This window comes from Brachyhypopomus gauderio, unplaced genomic scaffold, assembly GCF_052324685.1.
Source record: "Brachyhypopomus gauderio isolate BG-103 unplaced genomic scaffold, BGAUD_0.2 sc72, whole genome shotgun sequence".
Lineage (NCBI taxonomy): Eukaryota > Metazoa > Chordata > Actinopteri > Gymnotiformes > Hypopomidae > Brachyhypopomus > Brachyhypopomus gauderio.
The window spans coordinates 317,011-342,836 of record NW_027506893.1 but is presented as its reverse complement, the minus strand read 5'-3'; the positions used below and the strand labels follow the sequence as shown (position 1 = coordinate 342,836).

Here is a 25,826-nt window from a genome sequence, read left to right as displayed (position 1 = left end):
CTTCATCCATACTCTACTCTGGCCATTATTTCACCCACAATGTGCGCTAACCAAGCTGTCTTTGTGCTCTAGACACTTAGTGGGGGGGTGAACCCTAAGGTGACCCTTAGCCCAACATGTAGTTAAATAGTTAAACAACGTATGATATGCATAAGCTTAACGATGTACAATTATCTCAGTAGGATGACCTGGCTGAGTGCAGTCCTGAAATTCAGCATTATAACGACCTCACTGTCTTAGTGCTTAACACCTACAGCATCGTTTTAAATAAGACCATATGAACAGCTAATATGCTTCTCTCTGTCCTACATGTTGATGATGCTCACACCCAACTGGTAAACACACTCATTTCAGACATGTGGCGTGGAATCAGCGCCTCCGTTGATAGCTCTGGTAGGGGAAGAACCCCTCCATATTTAATACCTCACTTTTTGATACAACACAATTTGACCAAAGCTACTAAAGGAACCTCCACAGATTTGTGGGCTCACTTTGCCTATACTTTAGGTGGTGTGGTTCTAATATATTGCAACCCTCAAGATAGGGAACCAATTTTCCTAGTTAACTTACCCATAGTGTTTACAGAAAACCTCTACCAAATTTACTCTTCCAAATTATGCATGTGTACGTAAGCCAAAGACATCTACTACCGTTGGTCTAAATAAATTGTTTATACATGATAGTACTAATGGTATTTGTGGCCTCCGATTTCTGATGGACAGTGCGCAGTGCCCTGTCACCGTCACCTCTAAAGCCTCCAAAGCTATACTGCATGTCGGAGATTTGGCTCTGTATCAGTTAAACCCTGATCAATATGAAAGTGAAATAGAAATAACTGACTTCTTTGCGAAACACCGCCTAGAACTAGAAACACATACCCTTACATGTATGAAGGTACCCAAGTGATTGACTTGACCCCAGTAGGAAATGTATTGAAGGAAATCGCGTCCCTACCTATCGCCCCTTCTCAACCTATCTCCTATTCCTTGTCAACCCCAGACACCGTACTAGCCACCGTTGTGGGGTTAGGATACGTGTTAGTTTTAATATAGCCTACTTCTACCTAATGCGAACTCGGATCCTGCAAACCCAGTTAGACGAATGTACCAGCCACCTAGTCAAGATTGTCAGACGCAAAGATCTTTACCCTGGCAGTGACCAGGGGGAAGATGAGCTGGATAAGGACCTAGTTCTCCTAGAGTTACCCTTGTAGTGCACAATAAGGATAATGTCGTACTAGTTAGCCCAACCTATTACTTATATGATTTCTTTATCTTTCTCTTCTCTTCATGAGGCAACCCCAATAAAGCATGTGAATGTTGGTGTCATGTTATGCTCTGCATCCTTCAGCTCTCTCCATCTTGTGGCATGCCACCCACTATCGTGGATGCCCTACCAAGTGGGGGATATGTAGTGGAGACAGCTAAACGCCATTTCACTGTGACACCCAAAATGGAATCCTTTCCCACTGAACTGAGAAACTGACTCACATCTCTTTGGTTGCATGTAAATTTAAAGACTGATTCTTTACACAGCAACAGGCCCCAAAGGACCCACATCCATAGTGGTGTTTACCTCCCAAAAGCCTACAATGCTGACCTTATGATCTCCTGAGCTTGGGAGAGAGGCCATCTAAGAGAGGCTGGTCAAAACCAACCTTCGTCGAAGGACACTGGGACCACAGTCAGGAAGGACCATAAAACTCTAAATTCCAACCTTATCTGATCGCCCACAGTTTAAACCCACTCTATGTCCTGTGTTATAATCCAGAGCTGAAGATACAAATATTTCAGAGATCTCTGTAACTCCAAATCTGATCTGTACACAGAATTGGGATTCAGCCTACAGGAACCAGCTCGGCGAATGCAGTCTAGAGACACCGAACTTGACTACCTTCCATACAAGGAAAGATTAATTATTCTTGAAACCAGTATTCAGCTTTCCAGCCTTTAATTTAGATTCATATATAACCAAGTATCAACATGTAATGTGCGATATTAGGCATACACATATCTATGTATTAATTTGTATGTTACTCATTGAATGTAATCATTCTCATGTGTGCATATGTGACCTCACATTCATGCCTGTCTGTGCATTATGTGTCATTTATTGTCCAAAAGTGGAAATTAAGAATGGCTCAATGTGTAGACTAATAGAACCAAATTAATTCTTGTTTAGGCAGAGTAGGTAAGACAATTTATTTAGGAATAGTTTACTTTGTCTTCGAATTGTGTTTATCTGTCTTCTTTGGCTAAGTCATTAACTAGACCTGGAAAGACAGGCACTCCTCGCTCTCCCCCTCTCTCTCTCTTTCTCTCCGCTGTCTGGGCAGAGGTCATGAATATTCATTAATAAAGGCCAATGCTCAATGGCCTGATGAACATGAAAGCACCTTACAATTACGCCCCTAAAACTTGTTTTAAAAGCCCTAGCTCAAAGCGAAACAAAGAGCTTGGCAGCCTGGTAATTTGGGAAGACTTGGAGAACTTCGCCAGAGTCGCCGAGACTCAAAGACTCGAACACGCCAAACCATCGCGACTGTTCGCTGGACTCACGCCGAACACCGCAGTGTCCAGAAGAGCGATGCCAAGAAACCACAACTAACGCTCTCACCGAGTCCAACAGAAGATTCTTCTTTATTTTATTTTATTTTCTTTATTCTACGTTTCGTCGTCAAAAGTACTTTTATTTCGTCAAGTCGTTCAAGTCAAGCTAATCTTCTTCTTCAGTCATCTGCACAAGTTTGTCTTCGCCCTCCAGCTGCGACTGTGACATCACCGCTAAGTCTCCGCAACTCGAGCCGTCTCACGTGACCTGCTCCGCAGACCTTAGCCGCCTCAAGAAACGAATCGTGAATGCGCACTGGTTGGTCCGCGTCACCACGCCTCTTTTTCGAAGTAAGACGCTCAGTTCATATGCTGTTTTGGGGTTGCCAGCTTCTCTCTCTCCCGGAGTCCAAAATAGTAAATACTGTTACCATTAACCTGCCCAAACTTCCTCTTTCTTCTTTTCTATTCTCTCTCTAAAGACCTCGTGTCCGTCCCTGGGTCCTTAGGCAAGCCTTAGGATAGTCATATAATACATTTAAATCTCATGACCGTCGATAACTGTGTAGGTACCACGCCTCCACAGACAAAGGAAGGGGGGTGCTCCCCCTAGGCGCATGGCCCACGTCAGGACGGATGTGGAACTACGTCATCAGACGAATCCCCTTTAAAAGGGGGGATCCCCCTTTGTTCGCTCTCTCTACCTGGCTGCATCAAAGTAGCTACCTAGAGACGAAGAGCGCGCACACCTTCGGGAACAAAGCGGTATTGGTTCTGCACTCGAATCCTGTGCAGCACGCGACGCAAGAAGTAACTAGTTTGCTACTTTTATTTCTTTTGCGGAGTTCGCTAAAACCAATCGCTTCAGCTAGCCGACGATTAAGAACTGTTTGAACATTCGCGCGACGGCCGGACCTCCGCGAGTTCATCTTAACGTCGACAGCGACCACTTCCCCGGGACACCACGCAACGGACCATCGAGGGACCGCCGATTGAACGGCCACCACAGCTTCCCCTGGACGGAGCAACGTGATCCAGCGGAACCTTCTTCACGAAAGCGCACGAAGGAGTCCTCCTCAAGAGGCTACCTGGCCTACTGCGCGGGCCGCGGACTGAACAACTCAAAGTAAGACTGTGCATCTGGGCAGACTTAGAACATTATCTTGTTTTACTGCTTTCTGTGTGCTTAGATCGATGCTTTGTGAACGCTTGTTTGCAGTGGTGTTTATAATCACGTTCATGTTAAACCGTACTCTGTTTAAGGCTTAAAGAGATATTCTGTTCAAAGCTTAAATAGGTATTCTGTTTAAACTTGTTCGATTATTTACACTGATTCTTTTATTTCGTATAACTGTTAAACGTGTGTCCCACTATACGCTCGTTGGGGCTGTATAGTGACCGACGATACCGTGTCTTAGTTGGAGGAAATTTGCGTTGTCTGTGGCTGTAGTGAGAACTCGGTTTAAGTTTCGCGCCATCGAGTTTCCCTTTTGTCTCAAAGATCTCCTCCCCCATCCGCGCGCACTCGAAGACACGCACGCGCATCCGCGCGCACTCGAAGACACGCACGCGCATCCGCGCGCACTCGAATACACGCACGCGCATCCGCGCGCACTCGAATACACATCCACACACACACACACACACTAGCCAACCCTCCTGTCCCCTTTGTTTGCTATGCTTTTATTACTATGCTTTGTGATCAATAAATGTTTTTATGTTTAAATACTGTCGTTTGAGTCGTTGCTTCTCTGTTACAACCTGAAGCCAGAACTATTATTTGAACTGTAACCTTCAGATTTATAGTTTGTTAATCAAACAATTTGGGCTACGGGAGTTGACCACAATTAGTGGCGACCTTAGTTAAATGAGTTTATATAAAATTTGGGTAAATTTAACACGGTCTGAACTCCCACCATTTCGTAGGTAATTTTATGAGACTGATTACTAAATAAATTTGGCCAGCACCTACATAATTGGTGCGCCGCGTGAGGGATAGTTGCTTGGCTTCAGTTGTAACCGCGACAACGACTGCGCAGTAACAACCGCATAGTTAAAGGTATATACACCCATCCAGCCACTAGGTGGCGCCAAAATCTAAAAACAAAGGTTTTGTTTCATATGCACTCATCCATACCGGATAACACTAGATGTAATTTCAACACATAAATACATCACATTTTCCCTAAGAATAACAACTAACCATACTTCTCTAATTTGATCAGTGCTAATTAATGAGCAACCACCTTTTACTGTCGAATCTTATTAATTAGGACTTTTGTTGATCACATCTGGGGTGTTGTTATTCAGTAACCATTGACTGGTAATGAATTAACTAAGTTATATTGATAAGCATTGATGTTTTGATATACTGATGTTAATTGAATTCAGAGTAGCCTTTTCACCTAACTGAAAGTTCGGTTGCTTGCTCCTGTTGAATAGAATTTAATGCTGGTACACATCACTGGAGGTAGCTAGCGCGTGTGCTAACTGTAGTCCACCCTTGCCGCAACTAGAATAGATCCCTTAGCCGCTCCAGTACATTGGGTTTGCAGAAGTTGCTGCTCCTCGCTTGTTGCCCTATTTGATATAGTCAAGGCTTGGTGCTAGCTTCATATTCCCTTTTAATACACTGCTTGTGGTTTCTATTTGAGACATTCAAGGCTTGGTGCTAACGTCCTACACCGTTTGAGTACATTGCTGGTCCCCATCTGATAGATTCAAGGTTTGCTGCTAGCTTCAGATTCCTTTTGAGTACATGCTTGTTGTCGTTTGACCTAGTCAAGGCTTAGTGCTGGTCCTATACACATTGAGTACAGTGCATAGCCTGCTTGCCCCTAGGAGAACTGAGCCCTAGTCATAGGCCTGAGAATGAGCACAGCATCAGCATCCCGACGCAACTCTGGGGAGCAACCCCAGCAACCCCCTCACATCTCCCTTCCCAACCTGATCAGCCAACTCATCCGGCTGCCTGAAGAAGAGGAGAACAGCATCCAGCAATATTCCAGGGAGGACTGTGAGAGAAGGATAGGTGAAATGGTGGCTTTTATCCAGCAAGCTTCTGAGGTCAACATTCAGGAGGCCATTGGTCGAATATTCCTGCTCTTCCACAAGAAAACCAGGATGGAGCTAGATGCCCTGCAGGAGGAGGTGGATGACCTGACCAGTGCGCGACAGAGGCAGGAGGATGCCGGCTCGGGAGGTGAGAGCGACCTGGAGGTGAGGTCCATAGTGAAGGCAGTCAGCAGGATGTCCCTTCGCTCCCAGAACCCCAGAGATGGCCATGTCGTGCCTCCCCTGGAGCCAATACCATCTCACTGGGACTCAAGAGGTACCAGACAACCCAGCCTACGCCTCAGTCCGCCACGGCCAACAGTACCAAGAACTGCTCCACGCCACCACACTTCAAGTTATGACTCGGAGGAGGAACACCCTGAAGAGCTCCGCCCAATACGGGCTCCCCGAACCCCCTCCAGGGTTCTCACGTCCCGCCACGCGCCTGAGAGACCCCGAACTACGCATCAGCACTATTCCTCCTCCATGTCCCCCTTTTTCTTCTCACCCCCACGACGAGAGTCAACTCGCTGCTCTTACCGTTCTGACGCTCAGCACCAGGAACAAGTTCGCTTTGCTGACCAACAGCAGAAGGGCCTCCTAGATGCGCGGAGAGCTGCACACTCCAGACCTCCCTACCAGGACTTCAGAGACTACGGTCCTGATGACTACTCCCCGGAAAGAGAAGAGCCCCTGCACCACGGCAGATATGACGGACGCATCCTCCAGTCTCCTCAGCGTGGCAGGTACGAGCCACATCACTATAGCTTCGCCCGAGAACCAAGACCTAGTGATGCCCCACGCCTGAAGCAGCTGGACACCCTCGCCAAAGACATTGAGCGCTTTGATCCAGAGAAGCGTGACCACAACATTGAAGACTACCTCAGAGAGATAAGGCACTGTCTTTTCGACCTACCTCACTCCACCCACAGAGAGAGAGTCAAGTTAATCTGGAAGACGACTTCCAGATCAGTCCACGCATTCATAGAGGCCCAGCCAGCGGACACCCGTGACGACTTTGACCTGCTCTGTGAAGCCCTAGCAGAGGAATACTCCCCTTTTGCAGATGAAACCTCTGCGACCATTTCAGCCATCCAAATTAAGCATGGCCGCCACGAACATCCCCGCGACTTCTACACTCGCCTGAGACACGCCTACTTCCAAGGAAGAAATGGCCCAGGACTGGAAGAAGACAGAGCCTTCAAGTCACTCTTCCTGCACAACCTGCATCCATGCGTGCGCACCCACGTGACTCTCCTCACCCGGCAAGGTGACCCATCCATGCGTGACATTCGGAAGATGGCACAGATGGCCTGGGAGACAATCGTCCGATCGGTGGATAAGAGAGAAGAGAATCCCCAAGTACTCGCCGTGCAGAACTCCGCGAGCGAACCCATAGAATTGGAGGGCGCGGAAGTACCAAATGGTAACCGTGTCCACCATGGGGCTAGCCTGTCTCACCGCTCCCACTTGGAGAAAAAGCCAAGGGATTGGAGAGACGGACACAAACAGTCCAAGGGGGGTGATCTACACCAGTCAAGGGCACCCCAGAAGAGCCGTGGCAACCACTACTCCTCCCATGAGCCTAAGCGATCACCTAGAGAGAACAGATGGGAAAACCAGGATCGGACCTCTCGACGCCAAGAACACAGAGACCGAGGCAGAGGTCTAGAGACCGAGTCACAAGCCACTGCTGAATTAAGGACAGAGCTTCAGCTTCTCAAGGATACGATCACAAAGATGTCTCAAGAGAAGGACATGAACACCATCCGACCGACCAAGGACCGTGAGAAACGCTCTTGTGAGGATGGAGGCCCCTCGGTCGCATGACTAGGCCGAGAACCCTCCTCACCGCTATCCTGGATCCATCTCATTGGCTGGGGAAAGGGACCATCAAGCGAGAACGCACGGTCACCAACTGCGGAACAACCTTCACCCATTCTTTCTGCTTCTTCCTCCCCACTCCTGCAGTTCCTGGGAGACCTGGTCCAGAAAGGCAGCGCCCAACACATCTACACCAGTGTCCTCCTAGAAGATCACCCAAGTTTCAATACGCTGTTGGACACCGGATCGGAGATCAGCCTCATATGCACCGACACATTCTCCACCGTGAGACAGGCCTCACTCGCCATGGGGAGATGCCTCAACATTGAGCCCCATCAGCTTAGCATCACCTGCTATAGGCAAGACCACGCCCCAACCAAACAGAGAGCTTGGTTGGAGTTCAAACTCCCAGAGATGAAGAAAACCTCTAAATTTGACGCGGAACAGCTGCTCATCAGTCAAGACCTGCTCGATAGGCTGGCTCCTCTGATTGACTGTTGCAATGTGCAGTTACGGACCCAAGTCACAGTTTGTAAGCCTGTCAGTGACAGGACCAAGACATACAACTGTGACTGGAGAACAATTCCCCAAGCATGTCGGGTGGTAAACGGGTTGAACTTGACTGTCCCAACTAGGTCGGCTAGCGTTCCGTTTCGACTCATGGTCTTGAGAAGACAGAAGTTTGACTACCCAGGGGCTTTCTTTCATCCCGCACCGTGGTTCCTTGAGCTGAACCTCACCACATGTGGAACTCCTCTCCTTGAATTGACCAGTCGTTCAGCTTACCTTCTGGTACAGAATCCCACTAACTGTACTATCCAGGTGCCTGCTCGTACAACGTTGGGCTATTTGATCGACAGCACATTCCATGACTTTGAGCTGTCCATCCCCGTGATTGGTGAGTTGCCAAGGCTGCTTGAGGGACCCCAGATTCACGACGACGTGTTCTTTACCCTGCCTTCGAGAATGATAGCCATCGTTCCAGACAGGATGCCAGGCTCGATTTGTCGAGTTGATCTCAGTAAGAGGAACGAGATGCTTGTGTATGCAGTCATGCATAGTAGTCAGACCCAACCTTCTGTGAATGAGCTGACCACTGACCTTCCCAAAGAACCTTACCCAGGGTTTGAGGAGGAGATCCGGCAGCAACCCTCTGAAGAAGCTGATATCCTGACAACAGACCTTAATCAACAAAAGCTGCGAGGACCGGGAAAAGCACTGCAGGGCATGATCATCTTACTCAACGCTACCGCCCAGACCTTTAATCATCTATACCATGTAGTTGAGTCAGAACTTGTAGAGCTCAGTAGGGTTAAACAGTTCCTACAGGATGCACTGAATGAGGTTAGTTCCTCGATAACTAGCCTGAGCAAGGGTAGGATACCTCCTTACTCTGTCCCCATTGAAATAGTCGGAGGCATAAAGTCAGCAACTGTCACCACAGATGGAAAGTGCAAGGCCCTTATGTCAAGTAAGGGTGATGTCACCGAAACTAGAGTAGAAACGGCAGGTGACGGGTGTCTTGTTAACACACCCCAGCATGAGGGTGTAATGACGTATGAACGCCATGACACGGCTATGAGGATGAGGCTCCCAAACCAGACTGTACTCATTAGGGTCTCACCAGGGGCCACTATACACTTAGATGACGCTGTCCTGTACCACCTCAGTTCTAAAAGATACGAAACAGAAATTGAGTTAGTTGATGTCTTTAGAGGCCATAGTTTGCACCTAGGAGATGCCCTTCAACAGCAGCTTCTGCTGGAAGGGACTAAAACAGTGCAGGTCAGCCTGGACGAATCAGGGATCCAGACAACCTGGCTGAGCCCCATAGCAAGGAGGCCTGTGGGTCAGTGGAACCTGGTTAACACAGCTGTCCTTGGCCTTGTCTTCACCGGTTGGGTCATAACTGCAGGCGTCTGCCTGATGCTCCTGAGGTACACCCAAGCTCTAAACACTCTAATTGACTCACTCACTAACACTCCTCAACACCTTCGCCTTCAACCACTTGAGGCACCTCTTCCTTCCCCTCTAAAGGTAACTACCCTGACAAGGCAGTAAACCCTGACCGTTCCTCTCCACATTTGTATAGATATAAAAACCATACCCTTATCTCAATGATAGGAGGCCACACCGACACAACCTAGTGTAGTTAGTTGCTTATAGTTTGTTGTATATTTTGATTGTTTATTTTCTTTTTCTATCTTTGGTGTGTATTTTCTCCCAATATTGCATGTGATCTGCACAGACGTTAGAGTAGATGTTCTGCCCAGATGATACAGTCTAAATGTTCTGCCCAGATGTCAGTCATCACTTCCTGCCCAGTGTCATGTTTCATGATCTGCCCAGATGCTGTCAGTCTTGAATGTTTAGGTCAGTCGACCCAGGAGTGAAAAGGACACTGCATGGACATTGATAAGGCGCTGGGGACCAAGGTGGACGCTCACTAATCGGCGCCTGCTGTGGATGACAGGTGAACAGCGTGCTCTGAGGGCTCTACAACTTCACCATCAGACCAAGGGGGGAATGTAGGTACCACGCCTCCACAGACAAAGGAAGGGGGGGTGCTCCCCCTAGGCGCATGGCCCACGTCAGGACGGATGTGGAACTACGTCATCAGACGAATCCCCTTTAAAAGGGGGGATCCCCCTTTGTTCGCTCTCTCTACCTGGCTGCATCAAAGTAGCTACCTAGAGACGAAGAGCGCGCACACCTTCGGGAACAAAGCGGTATTGGTTCTGCACTCGAATCCTGTGCAGCACGCGACGCAAGAAGTAACTAGTTCGCTACTTTTATTTCTTTTGCGGAGTTCGCTAAAACCAATCGCTTCAGCTAGCCGACGATTAAGAACTGTTTGAACATTCGCGCGACGGCCGGACCTCCGCGAGTTCATCTTAACGTCGACAGCGACCACTTCCCCGGGACACCACGCAACGGACCATCGAGGGACCGCCGATTGAACGGCCACCACAGCTTCCCCTGGACGGAGCAACGCGATCCAGCGGAACCTTCTTCACGAAAGCGCACGAAGGAGTCCTCCTCAAGAGGCTACCTGGCCTACTGCGCGGGCCGCGGACTGAACAACTCAAAGTAAGACTGTGCATCTGGGCAGACTTAGAACAATATCTTGTTTTACTGCTTTCTGTGTGCTTAGATCGATGCTTTGTGAACGCTTGTTTGCAGTGGTGTTTATAATCACGTTCATGTTAAACCGTACTCTGTTTAAGGCTTAAAGAGATATTCTGTTCAAAGCTTAAATAGGTATTCTGTTTAAACTTGTTCGATTATTTACACTGATTCTTTTATTTCGTATAACTGTTAAACGTGTGTCCCACTATACGCTCGTTGGGGCTGTATAGTGACCGACGATACCGTGTCTTAGTTGGAGGAAATTTGCGTTGTCTGTGGCTGTAGTGAGAACTCGGTTTAAGTTTCGCGCCATCGAGTTTCCCTTTTGTCTCAAAGATCTCCTCCCCCATCCGCGCGCACTCGAAGACACGCACGCGCATCCGCGCGCACTCGAAGACACGCACGCGCATCCGCGCGCACTCGAATACACGCACGCGCATCCGCGCGCACTCGAATACACATCCACACACACACACACACACACTAGCCAACCCTCCTGTCCCCTTTGTTTGCTATGCTTTTATTACTATGCTTTGTGATCAATAAATGTTTTTATGTTTAAATACTGTCGTTTGAGTCGTTGCTTCTCTGTTACAACCTGAAGCCAGAACTATTATTTGAACTGTAACCTTCAGATTTATAGTTTGTTAATCAAACAATTTGGGCTACGGGAGTTGACCACAATTAGTGGCGACCTTAGTTAAATGAGTTTATATAAAATTTGGGTAAATTTAACACGGTCTGAACTCCCACCATTTCGTAGGTAATTTTATGAGACTGATTACTAAATAAATTTGGCCAGCACCTACAACTGTATCATTCGCTGTCGTTGTTTAATTTTATATTCTTTGTTGTTCACTATTATATCCCTGGTTTAAATCAGTAGATTCACATATAGGTTTAGTTTCAATTTGAGCCAAATCATTCATATGCTTTGTATTAATTGTAATATTAACCATTTAATAAATGTGGACATTTACTCATCTGGTCATGGTGGTAAATGCATATTTTGGTCGATGGTATTAGGTCACTGCACGGAACCAGAACTTAACCCTTTAGTAATGAGACTGATCAAACCATATTCCACCTATCTCCGTTATCACAATACTGGTTCCTGAGCAATCAGGATGGTGCCCCGTTCATAATCCATAAACTAACATATGTATCCGCTACACGAGCTACTTTTATTATAGAGTAATTCAGTTACTACCTCAGTTACTTTTTTGAACAAGTAGTGAGTGACTATAACTAATTACTTTTTTAAAGTAACATTCCCAACACTGTGCAGGAGTGAGTCTGCAGGAGTGAGTCTGCAGGAGTGAACCTTCTGTTGCATCTCTTCCCAACTCCAAGTTCAGTGACTTGGCACAATAAGTGTGTTTGTTCTGCCACACACTGTTTGCGTGCGTAATTTCATTTGTGTGAAATATTTATTTATTTGTGTCAAATAAATATTTACAGAATTGCTGACAACTGCAAATCTTAACAGTGTACTTCAGCCTTCTGGACAGCAGGGTAAAGTTTCCAAACAATAATTATTACATTACAGTTACTGGACATGTTGATCCAATAACCCCAATGACCCCATAACCCCAAACAAAAGTATCTTCACCTCTTGTAAAATAATTTGTAAGTAAAATGTGTTTTGTCACAAAACACAAAAGAATAGTACTAATCTTTACAAGCAAATTAAATCTACTAATTTGCACTAAACTTGTCACGGTACGGCGGGCCCCCTACTTGTCGCCCCCGTATACAGCGGCAGATGTCCTGTCAATCATGGCGTTGTGTTCGTCCCTCGGGTGGGCGTAGCCCGTGATCAGTTTCACCTGAGGGTCGTTTGTTTGTCTATATATGTCTTGTCTTTGTACCAGTTGACCGCTGGTTATTATATCCTTAATTCGGATCAGTTCACGAGTTTTGGTTTGCGCACTTTACATATTAAACCATCCTATTTCCCTGAGACTCGGCGTGATCGCTTCCATTTATGTTTGCTCACCCTGCCCGTCACAAAACCAAAATGTCGGGTGCAAATAGCACACACTGCTACGTACACCCGGGTGCAAATAGCATGTGCCTATTTAAAATACATGTCCTGAAAAATGTTCTGGATTTTAATCATAAAAATTATAAAAATTTACCTTTGAAGCCATAAGCAACAAATGCAATTAATCCCAAACCACAAACTGAAATGCAGATGACTGTGATCTTCCAAGTATGAAACCCCTCTTCTGAAACCACACAAAAAACATGCCAAGAATGTCATACCATAACTTAATTCAACATGTTGCAAATTACAATTAACTATACATAATTAAGAGTGAAACAATCAGTGCCTAAATGGAATCACAAATAGAACTGAGAAGATTTAACTAACACCTGATCAAATCTGCTAATTCTGTTTGACTTCAACACTTAAATACTTGACTTCACATCTAAAATGTATAAGAAACATTTGTTTGAAGTATATCGTGATTTAGAAATGACAAAATGCGGATGAAATGCAGAAGTGTTATAACACAATGTATATTTAAACTTGTAGGCTCTTACTTTTCAAGGCCACATAAACAGAGGTGTCATCATACCAATCACTGGACCGAATTAAACACTTGTAAACTCCCTCATCAGAAGGATGGACCACTGAGAGTTTCAGTGAGGTGTTGCCTTTAGCAAGTTGGTCTTTAAATAGGCTTGTCCTCCCTCTATAGGACTCAATTTGCTCATCAGGGATGTCATAGAGGTCAAAGAGATGCACATATCTATCCGTTTCTGTCAGGTCTGGTCTGGTCCACTCCACTGTCATGCCCACAGCACTGATGTTGGGTTGTAGAGAACAGGGCAGAACCAGGTCTTCACCAGCATCAACAAAAAGAGTAGCATCTTGACCCACTACCTTAAAGTCCTCTGCAATGAAAACCAAACACAAAAACACCTTCTATAACAGAATTAACATATTCTCCTATATCAGTATTAGTTCTAACCCAAACTCTGCAGTGGTAGATATCCAGAACTAGACTTGGACACTTGTTCTCAATCTTTATGAGTTCATATAGGAGATTAAAGGCATATATAATCTATAAGACCAACATGGACATACCTGTTCTAACCACTACTATTATTTACATGTTTAACAGGTCCAAATGTACATTAAGCAAAGTTTTAGAAATACAGCATTATTAGATTTACATTCCAGTTCATGTTAACATGAACAAACTCACACACAGACACACACACACACACACACAAACACACCCCACAGTTTACAGTACACGTACCTGATGTGGACTCCTTAAATAAAGAGAACAGTAATATCACACCAACCAGCTTCATCCCTGAAAGATGAACATGGGTTGGAACATGAATGCAAAGTGAAACCAGGTTAGAAACACAACACAGTGCTTAACAAGACTTCACAAAGGTAACAGGAACAGGAAGGCATTTACAGACATGGGGATAAGACAGACACAGGTGAAACTATTAAGTGGATTAGGACACAGATAGGCATATTAACACAAAGAACAAAACAAGGCAGGGAAACAAATACTGAAACACACGCTGGAATACTAATACTCACGATGCAGACAAAACAACGGCGATCGCAAACGCGCACAAGGTACAAGCAAACAGAGAGAATGAACAAAGAGCGTGAATGAACAAAACAACCGATAACCGACTAGGGGAACACAGGGACTATAAATACACAGAACTAACAAGACACAGGTGGAGACAATGATGACACGGGTGTGGCAGACAGAGGGAAACCATGGAGACAGACACGCAGGGAATAACACAGACACAAGGAGCAGGAACCCGAAGTAACAGCTAGAGAGGGGGGCGTAGCCCTATGTGACAGCTAGAGAGGGGGCGTAGCCCTACATGACAACTAGAGAGGGGGGCGTAGCCCTACATGACAGCTAGAGAGGGGGGCGTAGCCCTACGTGACAGCTAGAGAGGGGGGGCGTAGCCCTACGTGACATTCAGCTCCATCTATCCACTGTAAGACACATCATTTACAAATGGAGAGCTCTCAGCATCACCGTGTAGGGATTTTAGTTATGAGATTTAACTCACCTACCTGCTTGTGTGTGTAGGGGTTTTATTTATGAGATTTAACTCACCTACCTGCTTGACTACAACCAAGGACAGAAATAGGTGCAGAAGAAGGATTGACGTGCATAAAACTTATAAAATATCTGACTCCAAATTATAGTTGGTAAGAATCTAAAAGAACTCACTTCCCAAATAGATCAGTGCAGGTTGTACAATATACCTAACCAACTTTATAAAGTACCTTGCTATAAACAATAGCCTGCTTTGTCAGAGGTTTATCATAAACATGCATAGCAGATGGGATACTTTAGAGGGAATTGATATTAGCATTGATTTACCTTTTAACTGATACTAATAATGAGCTCATCTGGCCCAGTATAGCTATAGTCAAGGAAGTGGCTATACCGTGGCTACACAATTAACCAATTTATTCAATATCCAAAAAAATATAAAACAATAACATAACCACACTAGATTAAAGTAACAATAATACCTAATGGAAACAGAGATACCAACCGGTGCAGGCTGCCTCACGGAGAAAAACCCAGAAGAGGATGAAAGAAAGAGAGCAAGACCCCAGAGGAAGTCAAGAGAGCAAAAGCCCCTGCACCCACAAACTTCTCTTTTTATATCCCCCCAGCATCTCAAAGGGACAGCAGTCACAAAAACCAGGTTAACCAATGGAAATCAGGTTGCTGGTAAAGACAACAGAGTACATTTGCATACAGAGTGCATTCCACACAGGACTGCCACCTTTGGGGTGAAGTCTACAAACCTTCTCAGTCAGTGATGGAACTCTTACCCTGTTAGCATCACCTTTCCCAGTACACAACAAGCTGCAACATGAGACTAAACATGCCACACAAACACACTGATATAACTAAAATACAAATGGTCAGTTTTATCCCATTGCTATGGGAACATCTTGAGGTGAACCACCATTTGTTGCCCCCCATGGTTTTATGGAGGAACACCAGATCCTGCATCCCCCACAGGAACACATCTGATCACTCCTACAACCCCAACTCTGCCCAAGAGAAATAATAATAATATTACTTCAAAATAATACTTCAGATAAAGGCCAACTTGCACATACAGCCAGAGTTGCAGACCTCTCTGGCAGCATCTGGATTAAATGTACACGTGTCTACAATCAGCTGACATGGGAACAAGAGTTGCAAGTAACAAGTAAGTCCCAAGTCAATACAATCAAGTCTCGAGTCAAGTCTCAAGTCTTAAACTTCAAGTCCTAGTCAAGTCACCAGACGTAATTTCAATATTTAACACAATTGATGCAATTGATTAGTAGTATATTAAGGTAGTCAGACTAACTACCCCTTACCCCCCCGAGTCCACACGTCTGATAATCAGGTAAAAAATCAATAGACATGGCATTAATGAGAGTTGCTAGAAGGAAACCTCTGATCTCAAGACAAAAAAAGTTGCCTGTTAATTCTGGGAGCACTGGGACAAAACAAAAGATTTCTGGAAGTCTATTCTCTGCAAAAATGAGCCCAAAACTGAATTATTTGGCCACAAACCTAGGTGCCATATTTGAAGAAAAGTTAATACTGTATATAAAGAGAAGAACTGTAACAGAGATGACTCGCAGCAGAGGGTGTAGAGGGTGAACACAGTTTCTGCGAGAGCTGGGTTTTGTTTGGTGCACAAGGGGTTAACATCTGAGGCAGAGAGACACAGACAATGGCACTTTAACAAACACTTACGCAAGTGGCGGGGCATAAATACAACCGAATACACAGATAACAAACCAACTACTAGGAAACACTTTGCGAATGCCAGAAACACATTGACTAAACTACAGACCAAATAACTGGGACACATAAGGGTATAACACAGGGGTGTCAAACTCAAAAACACAGTGGGCCAAAATTTAAAACCTGAACAAAGTCGCGGGCCAACATTGAACAAATGAACCTTTTAATACGGACCAAAACAAATTTTGCTTCAACATTGAATATGGAACAAGCAACGCTTATTACCGTACATTATATATACAAATTTCAATAAAAAAAAACACATCAATGGCATTCATTTATTAAATAAAATTTTTCTTTTCTATTTGCAGCCTTCTGAATTAAATATCAAAATAAAAATTTTCCACTGGCTAATATTTAAAAAAATAAAATAAATCAATCAACGATTCAAGCCAATGCCTTGGAATAGCAAGAAAAAGTGCATTAAAAAATGTTAATTATTGCTCAGTTGCTACACGCTGATCTACTCTGATGTGCCCAAGCCAGATGCCTGGCATCTCTTCTTGGATGCTATTTCATCAATGTCTGGGCTCAAGCTCTGAGTTGAAGAAATCCTCAGTATCGAGCAAAGGTGTTCATCAGTCAGACGTCTCCTGAGAGATGTTTTGGTCATCTTCATAGAGGAGAAAAGTTGCTCACATAGATAAGTGCTGCCGAACATAGAGAGCATCTGAGCAACTTGGGTGCGGAGCTGAGGCATTGTGTCAGGGATGAACTGTGGAAACTGTGCGGCGCCTACAGCATCATACTTTGCTTTCAGCGTGTCCTTGCACTGGAGTTCAATCAGCTCCATTTGCATGTTGGTTGCTGCATTTTCGACATCAACTGCGAAGGGATTACTAAGCAGTTCAAACCTCCATTTCTGGACGTCAAAGTCGGCAAATCGCCGGCTAAAGTCAGCGCTGAGTACGCTGAGTTTTTCAACAAACTGCGCATGTTTTCTGCCTTTCTTTTCACCATTTTTGGGAAGGGGTAGCACCATTGACAGTCAATGGGTAGCACAGTGACAGTTGTAGTGTGAAGTTACTATGCCTACTGTCCTACTGATTGACGCGCCAAGACAACAGCAGGGCATTATGGGATTTGTAGTATTAGCGGTGAATGCGCTGTACAGTATAATACCAGGGGCCAGCTCTAGTAGTCATTTGGTATTGTCTCGCGGGCCAAATATAATTACAACGTGGGCCAAATTTGGCCCGCGGGCCAGAGTTTGACACCCCTGGTATAACATAACCAGGGCAGGGTAGGGAAATACATGATAAGAACTAAAATACAACAGAAACATTAAGGGAGTGAGTGCAGGAAGCCAAGCAGACGTGCAAAAATAACACTAGTAAAACTAGAGAGAGTTACGGGGCAAAACAACCAAAACCTGAAGCGAAAGAACACAGAGACTATTAGTAACACGAGGAGTCACGAGCACTGTGGACGGTAAAGGCAAATTAATGGGAGAACCGAGGAAGAGAAAGACGTTGGGGTAACTAGGCAAAGAGAAAAATTAAAAACATGGACAAGGAATAGGAAAAAATGAGAGGGCTAAGTACTACGGCTAATGAGGAAATACATGAGACACAGTAGAAATCAATGAAAGAGGGTGTTACTGTAGCTACTATAAAGATTACATGTTTACATGTGATTTCCAAGTCAATGTATTTTTGAGTAATCTACTGTATTCTTATTTGATTCTATTTTTGTTAACTATTTTGTCTCTTATTTTGTCACTTCCGCCGAGACGCTGTTTACGTTCGAAAAGCATAAAAATGAGTTTTTTGCTTTTTGCTAGCTGGCGCCGTCAGGTGCAGGGCGTGTAAAGAGATGCTCATATTAAGTTAAAGATCAGCCATAAACTATCTTTGTAAGAAGGTAAATTAATGTTTATTGGTACATACGAAATTAAGACTCCAAGACGATTTCCTTCCCTAGCATGCAGCCAACAAGGTATTTTGTGAAGTTTGTACGTTATTTTCCTTTTACATTATTTGCTATCATGTATGCTACCTAGCTAACGTGGTGTTTTTATGTCTAATACTGTGTATTAGTTTTCACGGTTTGATGTGGAGAAGACTTCAGTAAAACCCGTTAAAGAAAACCACTTGTGTCTGCTTGTGCATCGGGAGGGAGTCACAGTGAAAACTTGAACTGTCTATCGACACAAGTGGTCGATAGAGAAGACGACGAGCCAGCTAATCTCAACGCGGTCGCGCCGGCGCAGCGAGTGTTCATCCGGACAAGCAGATGAGTGAAAATCACGCACGTCAATGTACCGCACGAGCAACAGCTTCAAATCAAAGCCATTAAGTACTTGGACACTGATAAGAGTGAGCTAAGAAGAGGGCTTTATGAAAGTTGCTTAAGGGATTACTGTGAATGCTTAACACTGCTATGTGGGCGATGAATGCAACTTACTTGCTAAGTTAAGGTGAACTAAGTCTTGCCATTAAAGCTGCTATAAGCTTAGTTTAAAGATTTAAGCTGAAGGGTGAAATTTCCCACTATATTTAAAGTTCCAATTTAAAGTGTGTGTTTTGATAACAACTGAAGGTTATTTACTATTTGCAATTTTGGTTAATAATATGTATATCAAAGGTACAGAGGTTTATTTACATTTTTAAGGTGAATTTTGAGTTTTAAAATATTGATAATTATAGTTCATGATAATTTCTGTTTAAACAGATATACACATTTCAGAAACACACATTTAAATGATATTTGAAGTGATACTTCTTTCTTGCTAGTTTTAGTTATTAGCTTATGACATTATTTTTGAGTAAACAAACTCACCTATAAGGCATTCACAGTCATAAGAGATGCTTGCACATTAAGGGACCTAGTAATTCATGCAGAGATTTATTTACACACCAGATTTATTTACAATTCACACTCAGACATTCCATTAAAAGGCAATTCATTGATAATGGCAGAGTTAAGTAAGACCACACCCAGGGTAAGGGACAATGTTAGGGACAGTGAAAATAAAGACCCTTCAGAAGATCAAATGGAAGATGCTGTTGATGTGCCACAAGAAGAAGAGCGGCAAAACGAAGTGCCACATCCAAGACGTGGTGAACGAATCCGCACACTAACAGAGAAGGCCAAAGAAATGCAAGATAATAAAATCAAGGCACTCCAGCAACGATTCAACTACATCTATCAAAAATGGCGAATACAAGCAAAATTAGCCAAGAAGCAATTGTCACAGTCCTCAGAGCCCTTATCTGAAAATGTCCTGAATGATATCATGGGTGATGTTAGAGTCCTCTGTGCTGACCTCCAGCACGTTTATGAAGCGCTACGTGGAATCATAGCTCCAGACCAAGACACACGCCGCACAGTTGACCGGTGTGTAGAGATTTCAAGTTTCATTGTATCCAGAGCATCGTGCCATCTGAGTGGAAACGTTTTAGAGGGAGAACAACAAGAATGGCCAGATGCCAGCTCTCTTTGGAACTCAAGCAAGAGTGAATTATGTTCTGTCTCCTCTATCCCTAAAGATGCCTCAGAATACTCAAGAAAGTCTTCTGTGAAACGCCAAGAAGCTGCTGCTGATGCTGCTGCAAGCCAAGCAGTCCTGGAATTGTTAAAAGAACAAGAAAGAGAACAACTGGAAATACAGCATCTAGAAGCAGAAGCTAAAAGGAAGCTTGCTGCTCAAGAGGCAGCTGCCATGAAATGTCTGCTAGAACAAGAAGCTGAGGAGATGAGGAGGAGAATAAAGAGAGAAGAAGAGAAAGCTGAAATGAAAGCTAAACTTGAGGAAGAGCACAACGCTCTACAAAGGACTTTGGAGGACAAACGGAGAAGAATACAGCATTTGGAGATAGTGAAGGAACTAACTTCTGCGTGGGCAAGAATGCAAGTGTATGATCAGGAATCGGATGGAAATAAAGGACATCCCAATAAAAGGGACACCCTAACTCATGAGTTGGGCCCCACAAGGCAATTAACCCCGCCAATGTTTCCTGCCCCTCAAGCTGTGATAACCTCCACAAATCAAAACACACCTGAGATAGTCAAAGTCTTAGCAGATGCTTTAAGTGCTAACAGAATCCCAGTTCCTGAACCATCAGTATTCAGTGGGGATCCACTGAAGTACAGTGATTGGAAGCTCTCCTTCGAAACACTTATTGATCAAAAAAATATTCAAGACAAAGAGAAGATATACTACCTCCGTAGATATGTAGGGGGTCAAGCTAAGAACGCACTTGAAGGATACTTTCTGCTTGGAACTAAATCTGCTTATGCTTCAGCATGGGAGATCTTGGAGGAAAGATACGGAAATCCGTTCACAGTTGCAAAGGCATACAGAGACAAACTCCAAACGTGGCCAAAGATTGGTGCTAAAGACTGCTTCGACCTCAGAGAGTTTGTCGACTTTCTCCGCAGTTGTGAGGCTGCCATGGTCCACATTAAGGCATTGGAGATCTTAGATGACTGCAATGAAAACAGAAAAATTCTGTCAAAGTTACCAGATTGGCTTATTGCGAGATGGAGTAGGAAAGTCATTGAAATTGAAGAAAAAAGTAACAAGTTCCCTTCCTTTAGTCAGTTTGTTGAATTCCTCACCAGAGAAGCGAAAATCGCCTGTAACCCAGTGACATCCTTGCAATCACTAAAGCAAGGTGAAACTGAGAAACTAAAGCCACAAAGACATCAAAATGTCAAAGCAAAGACACTAACAACAAGTTCTAATGAAGAAACTGTGAAGACATGCATTTTCTGCAAGATGACTGGGCATATTTTGCACAAATGCAGAAAGTTCCTAGAGAAGACAATCGCGGACAGAATAAGGTTTGTCCAAACTGAAAGGCTGTGCTTTGGATGCCTCAAGTCAGGTCATGTCTCGAAGAGCTGCAACAGTAGGAGTGTTTGTGACACCTGCAACAAAAAGCACCCTACTTGTTTGCATGAAGACAGAGACAAGGAACAACAAAGACGACCACAAGTTAAACGTAATTCAAGTCATGAAAGGTCAAGTTCAAGTCAAGAAAAGAATAAAGAAAAGCATCAAGAAACGCAACTTAAAGATACGGCCACAGTTGCTATTTCAAACAGAGTAATACTTGAAGAAGCTAATACACAGACGTCTGCTGTACTTCCTGTTTGGCTGTCTTCAGTCAAGCAGCCAGCACAGGAGGTACTGGTATATGCTCTGTTGGACACTCAAAGCGACACAACCTTTGTCCTGAGAGAAGTAGCTGATGCTTTAGAAGCTGACAAAGAACAAGTCAAGTTGAAGCTCTCTACTATGACCTCAACCACAGTAGTGAGCTCCCAACGAATGAAAGACCTACAAGTCCGTGGTTTTTACTCCAGCAAGAAGATCTCCTTGCCACCAGCCTACACACGTGACTTTATTCCAGTCAACCAAACTCACATCCCAACTGGTGAAACTGCCAAAGCTTGGCCTCACCTAGAACACCTCCAAGAAGATGTGGCACCTTTACAAGATTGTGAAGTAGGTCTGCTCATCGGCTACAATTGCTCGCAAGCCTTACTTCCACGAGAAGTTGTCTCCGGCAAAGAAAATGAGCCTTATGCACAGCGCACAGATCTGTGCACAGCGCACAGAGTATAGTTGGCTGTAGAAACCCCCTTGTAGAATATGGAGATGCAATTGGGATCAGTCATCGCGTAGTGGTGAAGCAAGTGACTCCATACATCGAGCCTTGCAGCAACCTAAAAACAGAAGTGCACTATGTGAACAGATCCAAAATCAAAGAAATGACTCCTTCAGACATCTTAAAGGTTCTTGAATCAGACTTCTCAGAAAGAGCGGGAGAAGAGGATTCTGTGTCTCAAGACGATCTCAAGTTTCTGTCAAAGATGAAAGAAAACATCAAGCAAAAGGATGATGGTCATTATGAAATGCCATTACCGTTCAAAGGGGAAAGACCAAAACTACCAAACAATTACTTGTGTGCAATACACCGTCTAAATCAGGGGTAATCAATTAAATCTTTCCGCGGTCCATTTTTGGCAGATAGCTCAGACCTTAGGTCCGGGTCCGCGGTGGCGAACGAAAGTTGTTGAGCGGGGGGGGTTGAAGGTAACACTCAAATGGGTGGTGAACGTAACACTCGTCTGAAAATAAATTCTCCGTTTTAAAATATAGTCTCCCGTTAAAATTTTTTTGGCATTTGGGTCCGTATCCAGTTAATCAGGAATGTGATTGGGTCCGGACAGGACGGCGTTCGGGTCCGGATCCGGACCGCGGTCCGCCATTTGGTGATACCTGGTCTAAATTGTCTTGGAAGGAGACTAAGCAAGAACGAAACATATTTCAAAGACTACGTAAACTTTATGGACGACATAATCTCACGTGGTGATACAGAGAAAGTACCCAAGCAAGAGATCGATAACAGCCCTGTATGGTATATCCCACACCATGGTGTTTACCATCCGCAGAAAGCAGGGAAAATACGAGTAGTATTCGATTGTTCTGCTAAGTTTCAAGAAACCTCTCTCAATAACCATCTGCTTACTGGGTCCGATCTGACAAACACGTTGGTGGGAGTCCTGTGTAGATTCCGAAAAGGCTTTATCGCTGTAACTTGTGACATTGAAAGAATGTTTCACCAGTTTCACGTTAAAAAAAGAAGACCAGGATTACTTACGATTCCTATGGTGGGAGTACGGCAATCTGGAAACGACACCCTCAACCTACAGAATGAAAGTCCATCTGTTTGGAGCGGCTTCGTCTCCTGGCTGCACCAACTTCGGCCTGAAACATCTGGCAGCAAAGGGGCAAGGTCAATACAGCAAAGACACCATACGTTTCATTCAGAGGAATTTCTATGTAGATGATGGTCTGGCAAGTGTTAACACTGAGAAGGAGGCCATTCAGCTAGTCAAGGAAACAAGGGAACTTTGTTCCTCCGGAAAGTTAAGGCTCCACAAGTTTGTCTCTAATGATGAGAATGTGATGGCATCCATCCCAGAAGAAGAATGTGCCACTGTCAAGGATCAAGACATGACCTTAAGCTTACCTCATATGGAAAGCGTGCTCGGCGTAGAGTGGTGCATCACCTCCGATTCATTCAAGTTCAGAGTACAAGTGAAAACCAATCCACTCACAAGAAGAGGCGTGCTCTCTACAGTTGCCTCTGTGTACGATCCATTAGGATTCATAGCACCTTTCGTACTTCTTGGAAGGCAAGTTCTCCAACAAATGTGCAGAGAAAAAATTGGCTGGGACAGTGAACTTCCAGAAAGCCTGAGACCTCAATGGGAGTCCTGGATTAGAGACCTTCCCAAGCTGTCTGAAATGGAAATTAAAAGATGCTACTTACCCTCAACTTTCCACAAAATCAAGCAGTATGAGCTTCACCATTTTTCTGATGCAAGCGTCTCTGGATACGGTGAATGCTCTTACCTGCGAGTTATTAGTGAGTCTGATGAAGTTCATTGCTCTCTCGTGATGGGAAAATCAAGAGTCACACCAACCAAGGTGACAACAATACCAAGATTGGAGCTCACTGCAGCAGTAGTTGCTGTTCGAACAAGTGACATTCTCCGCAACGAATTAGAAATTCAAGATTTGCAAGAATACTTTTGGACTGATTCCACGGTCGTTCTCGGCTACATAAATAATGATGCCAGGAGGTTTCAAGTGTTCGTAGCAAATCGAATCCAAAGAATCAAGACCAGCACGAAGCCTGAACAATGAGCCTACGTCACGTCTGAAAAAAATCCAGCCGATTACGCATCTCGAGGATTAACTGCAGAACAACTTAAGACCTCCAGTTGGCTCACTGGACCACAGTTTCTCTGGCAAAGGGAATTGCCTGACAGAGAGTGGAAGGCGGAAGAAGTTAAAGATGATGACCCTGAACTCCGAAAGGCATGTGTCTTCAGCACCAAGGCAAAGGAGGACAGATCATTATTGGACCGCCTTGAGAAGTTCTCTGACTGGTCTAGAGTAGTGCAAGCAGTGGCCAGATTGAGACAACGAGTTAAAGAACAGAAGGGTGGAAAACAAAGAACCAATGAAAGTACGAGTTTAGAAGAAAGGTGTAGGTACCATGCTAAACCAGCAGGTGGCAGTACCACTGGAAACACATGGAACAAGCTTGCTTTGACGGAAGTAAGGGTGTGTCTACAGTTCAGGTGTTTAAATACCCTGAACAGCCATTCATCTCTCTCTCTCTGGTTTGACTGACACCGAGGTTAGACCTATTAAAGAGAGGCTCCGCTCTCTCCGGTTTTCTCTGAGAGCACGCGAACTTTCATACGACTAACAGCAAACAGCTGAAAGTCGTATTACTTAATTAACGAGCCCGAGTTACGGTGTAATCTAACCAGCAACTGATCAACGGTACCGCGACAACAGATTCACCTAACTACTTCAATCAAGCTTGCTAACGCGGCCACACGGACTGAAACAAAGGCGATCAATTCCCTGTTGTTAAACCGTGAACGAGACTCATTCCTGGACGATTCCCCAGCACACCTGGACGACGTCGTTTAATCAACGAGGAGCCTGCTGTGGAAATTCCCTCCTAATTCCAGGAGAATTCAGGGAGGACGACAAAACCCCAAATCCTCAACACGTGAGACTCTTACCGCTGGGCATAGTTCATCAAAGGGCATAGTTATTTGAACTACAGAGTTTTTTTGTTAATACATTCTGAATGTTTGTGTTTAACTTTATTTTCATAAACTTCGTTAAGATTTGTACACACAAGTTCTCCACCTGGCATGCAATCTCCATGTTTTATCTTCTGAATATTTGACAACTTGTAGTTCCCATTCTCAGACACACTACATTAATTTTTAGTTAGTAAGCCAGCGCCATTACTCTTTGTTCTGACCACGTTGGAATAAACCAGCTGAGCTCATTAACATAGTCGCGCTGCTCTACTATTTAAAGTCGGCGCCATTTTAGTTGCTTTGTTCTCCATAGGAGAACTGAGATTACAACTCCGCCTCCTCACACGCGCACAAGCGCGCACACTTACTCCTCCCCTTTTTTTTATACATACACACACACACACACACACACACACACTAGATGCTGAGTCTTCACTGTAAATATACTGATCCATGTTGATGCTCTTTGTGTTTTAGAATAGTTGGTTTTAAATAAATGTATCATTTATTTTCACCAAATTGTCTGTGTTGATGTCATTCAAAAGTGGTTGTTGCCAAAACCTCCAAAGAATTCATTGTTAAATCCTTCAGATACCAAACCATTCATTACCTTTAGTTGATAACTAAACTTGTGGTTCTGGTATAATTAGAATATGAGACTGATTCTAAAATTAATGAGACTGATTAATAATTAAGGTAAAACAAATTATATCTACTTTAAAGGATTAGTAGGTGAAACCCCTACAAAGGAAAGAAGCAGAAATTGCTATAGTCAAGTTAGTTCAAGAAGAAGCGTTTCCAAATGAGATAAAGAGTTTGAAAGCAAACAAGTTTATCTCCAAGTCCAAGAACT

At 44.2% G+C, this 25,826-nt stretch overlaps 2 protein-coding genes across 3 annotated transcripts in view; one reads left to right on the top strand and one right to left on the bottom strand.

The window, feature by feature from the left end:
• The window catches only part of LOC143491205 (uncharacterized), a 62,555-nt gene extending 39,493 nt beyond the window's left edge, over window positions 1-23,062 (bottom strand). Inside the window, exons 1-4 of one of the 2 annotated variants that reach the window (XM_076990014.1) lie at window positions 22,999-23,062; window positions 13,832-13,888; window positions 13,107-13,460; window positions 12,698-12,787 (exon numbers count right to left, since the gene is read on the bottom strand). In XM_076990014.1, the coding sequence (XP_076846129.1) occupies window positions 12,698-12,787; window positions 13,107-13,460; window positions 13,832-13,886 (499 nt within the window). In that variant the 5' untranslated portion in view covers window positions 13,887-13,888; window positions 22,999-23,062. Of the gene's footprint in view, window positions 1-12,697; window positions 12,788-13,106; window positions 13,461-13,831; window positions 13,889-14,130; window positions 14,206-22,998 lie in introns of those variants that run through there. The other variant, XM_076990013.1, reaches the window with a different exon arrangement.
• Window positions 1-25,826, top strand: part of LOC143491190 (chromosome transmission fidelity protein 18 homolog) — a 293,927-nt gene that overhangs the window by 79,864 nt on the left and 188,237 nt on the right. The window lies entirely within an intron of this gene.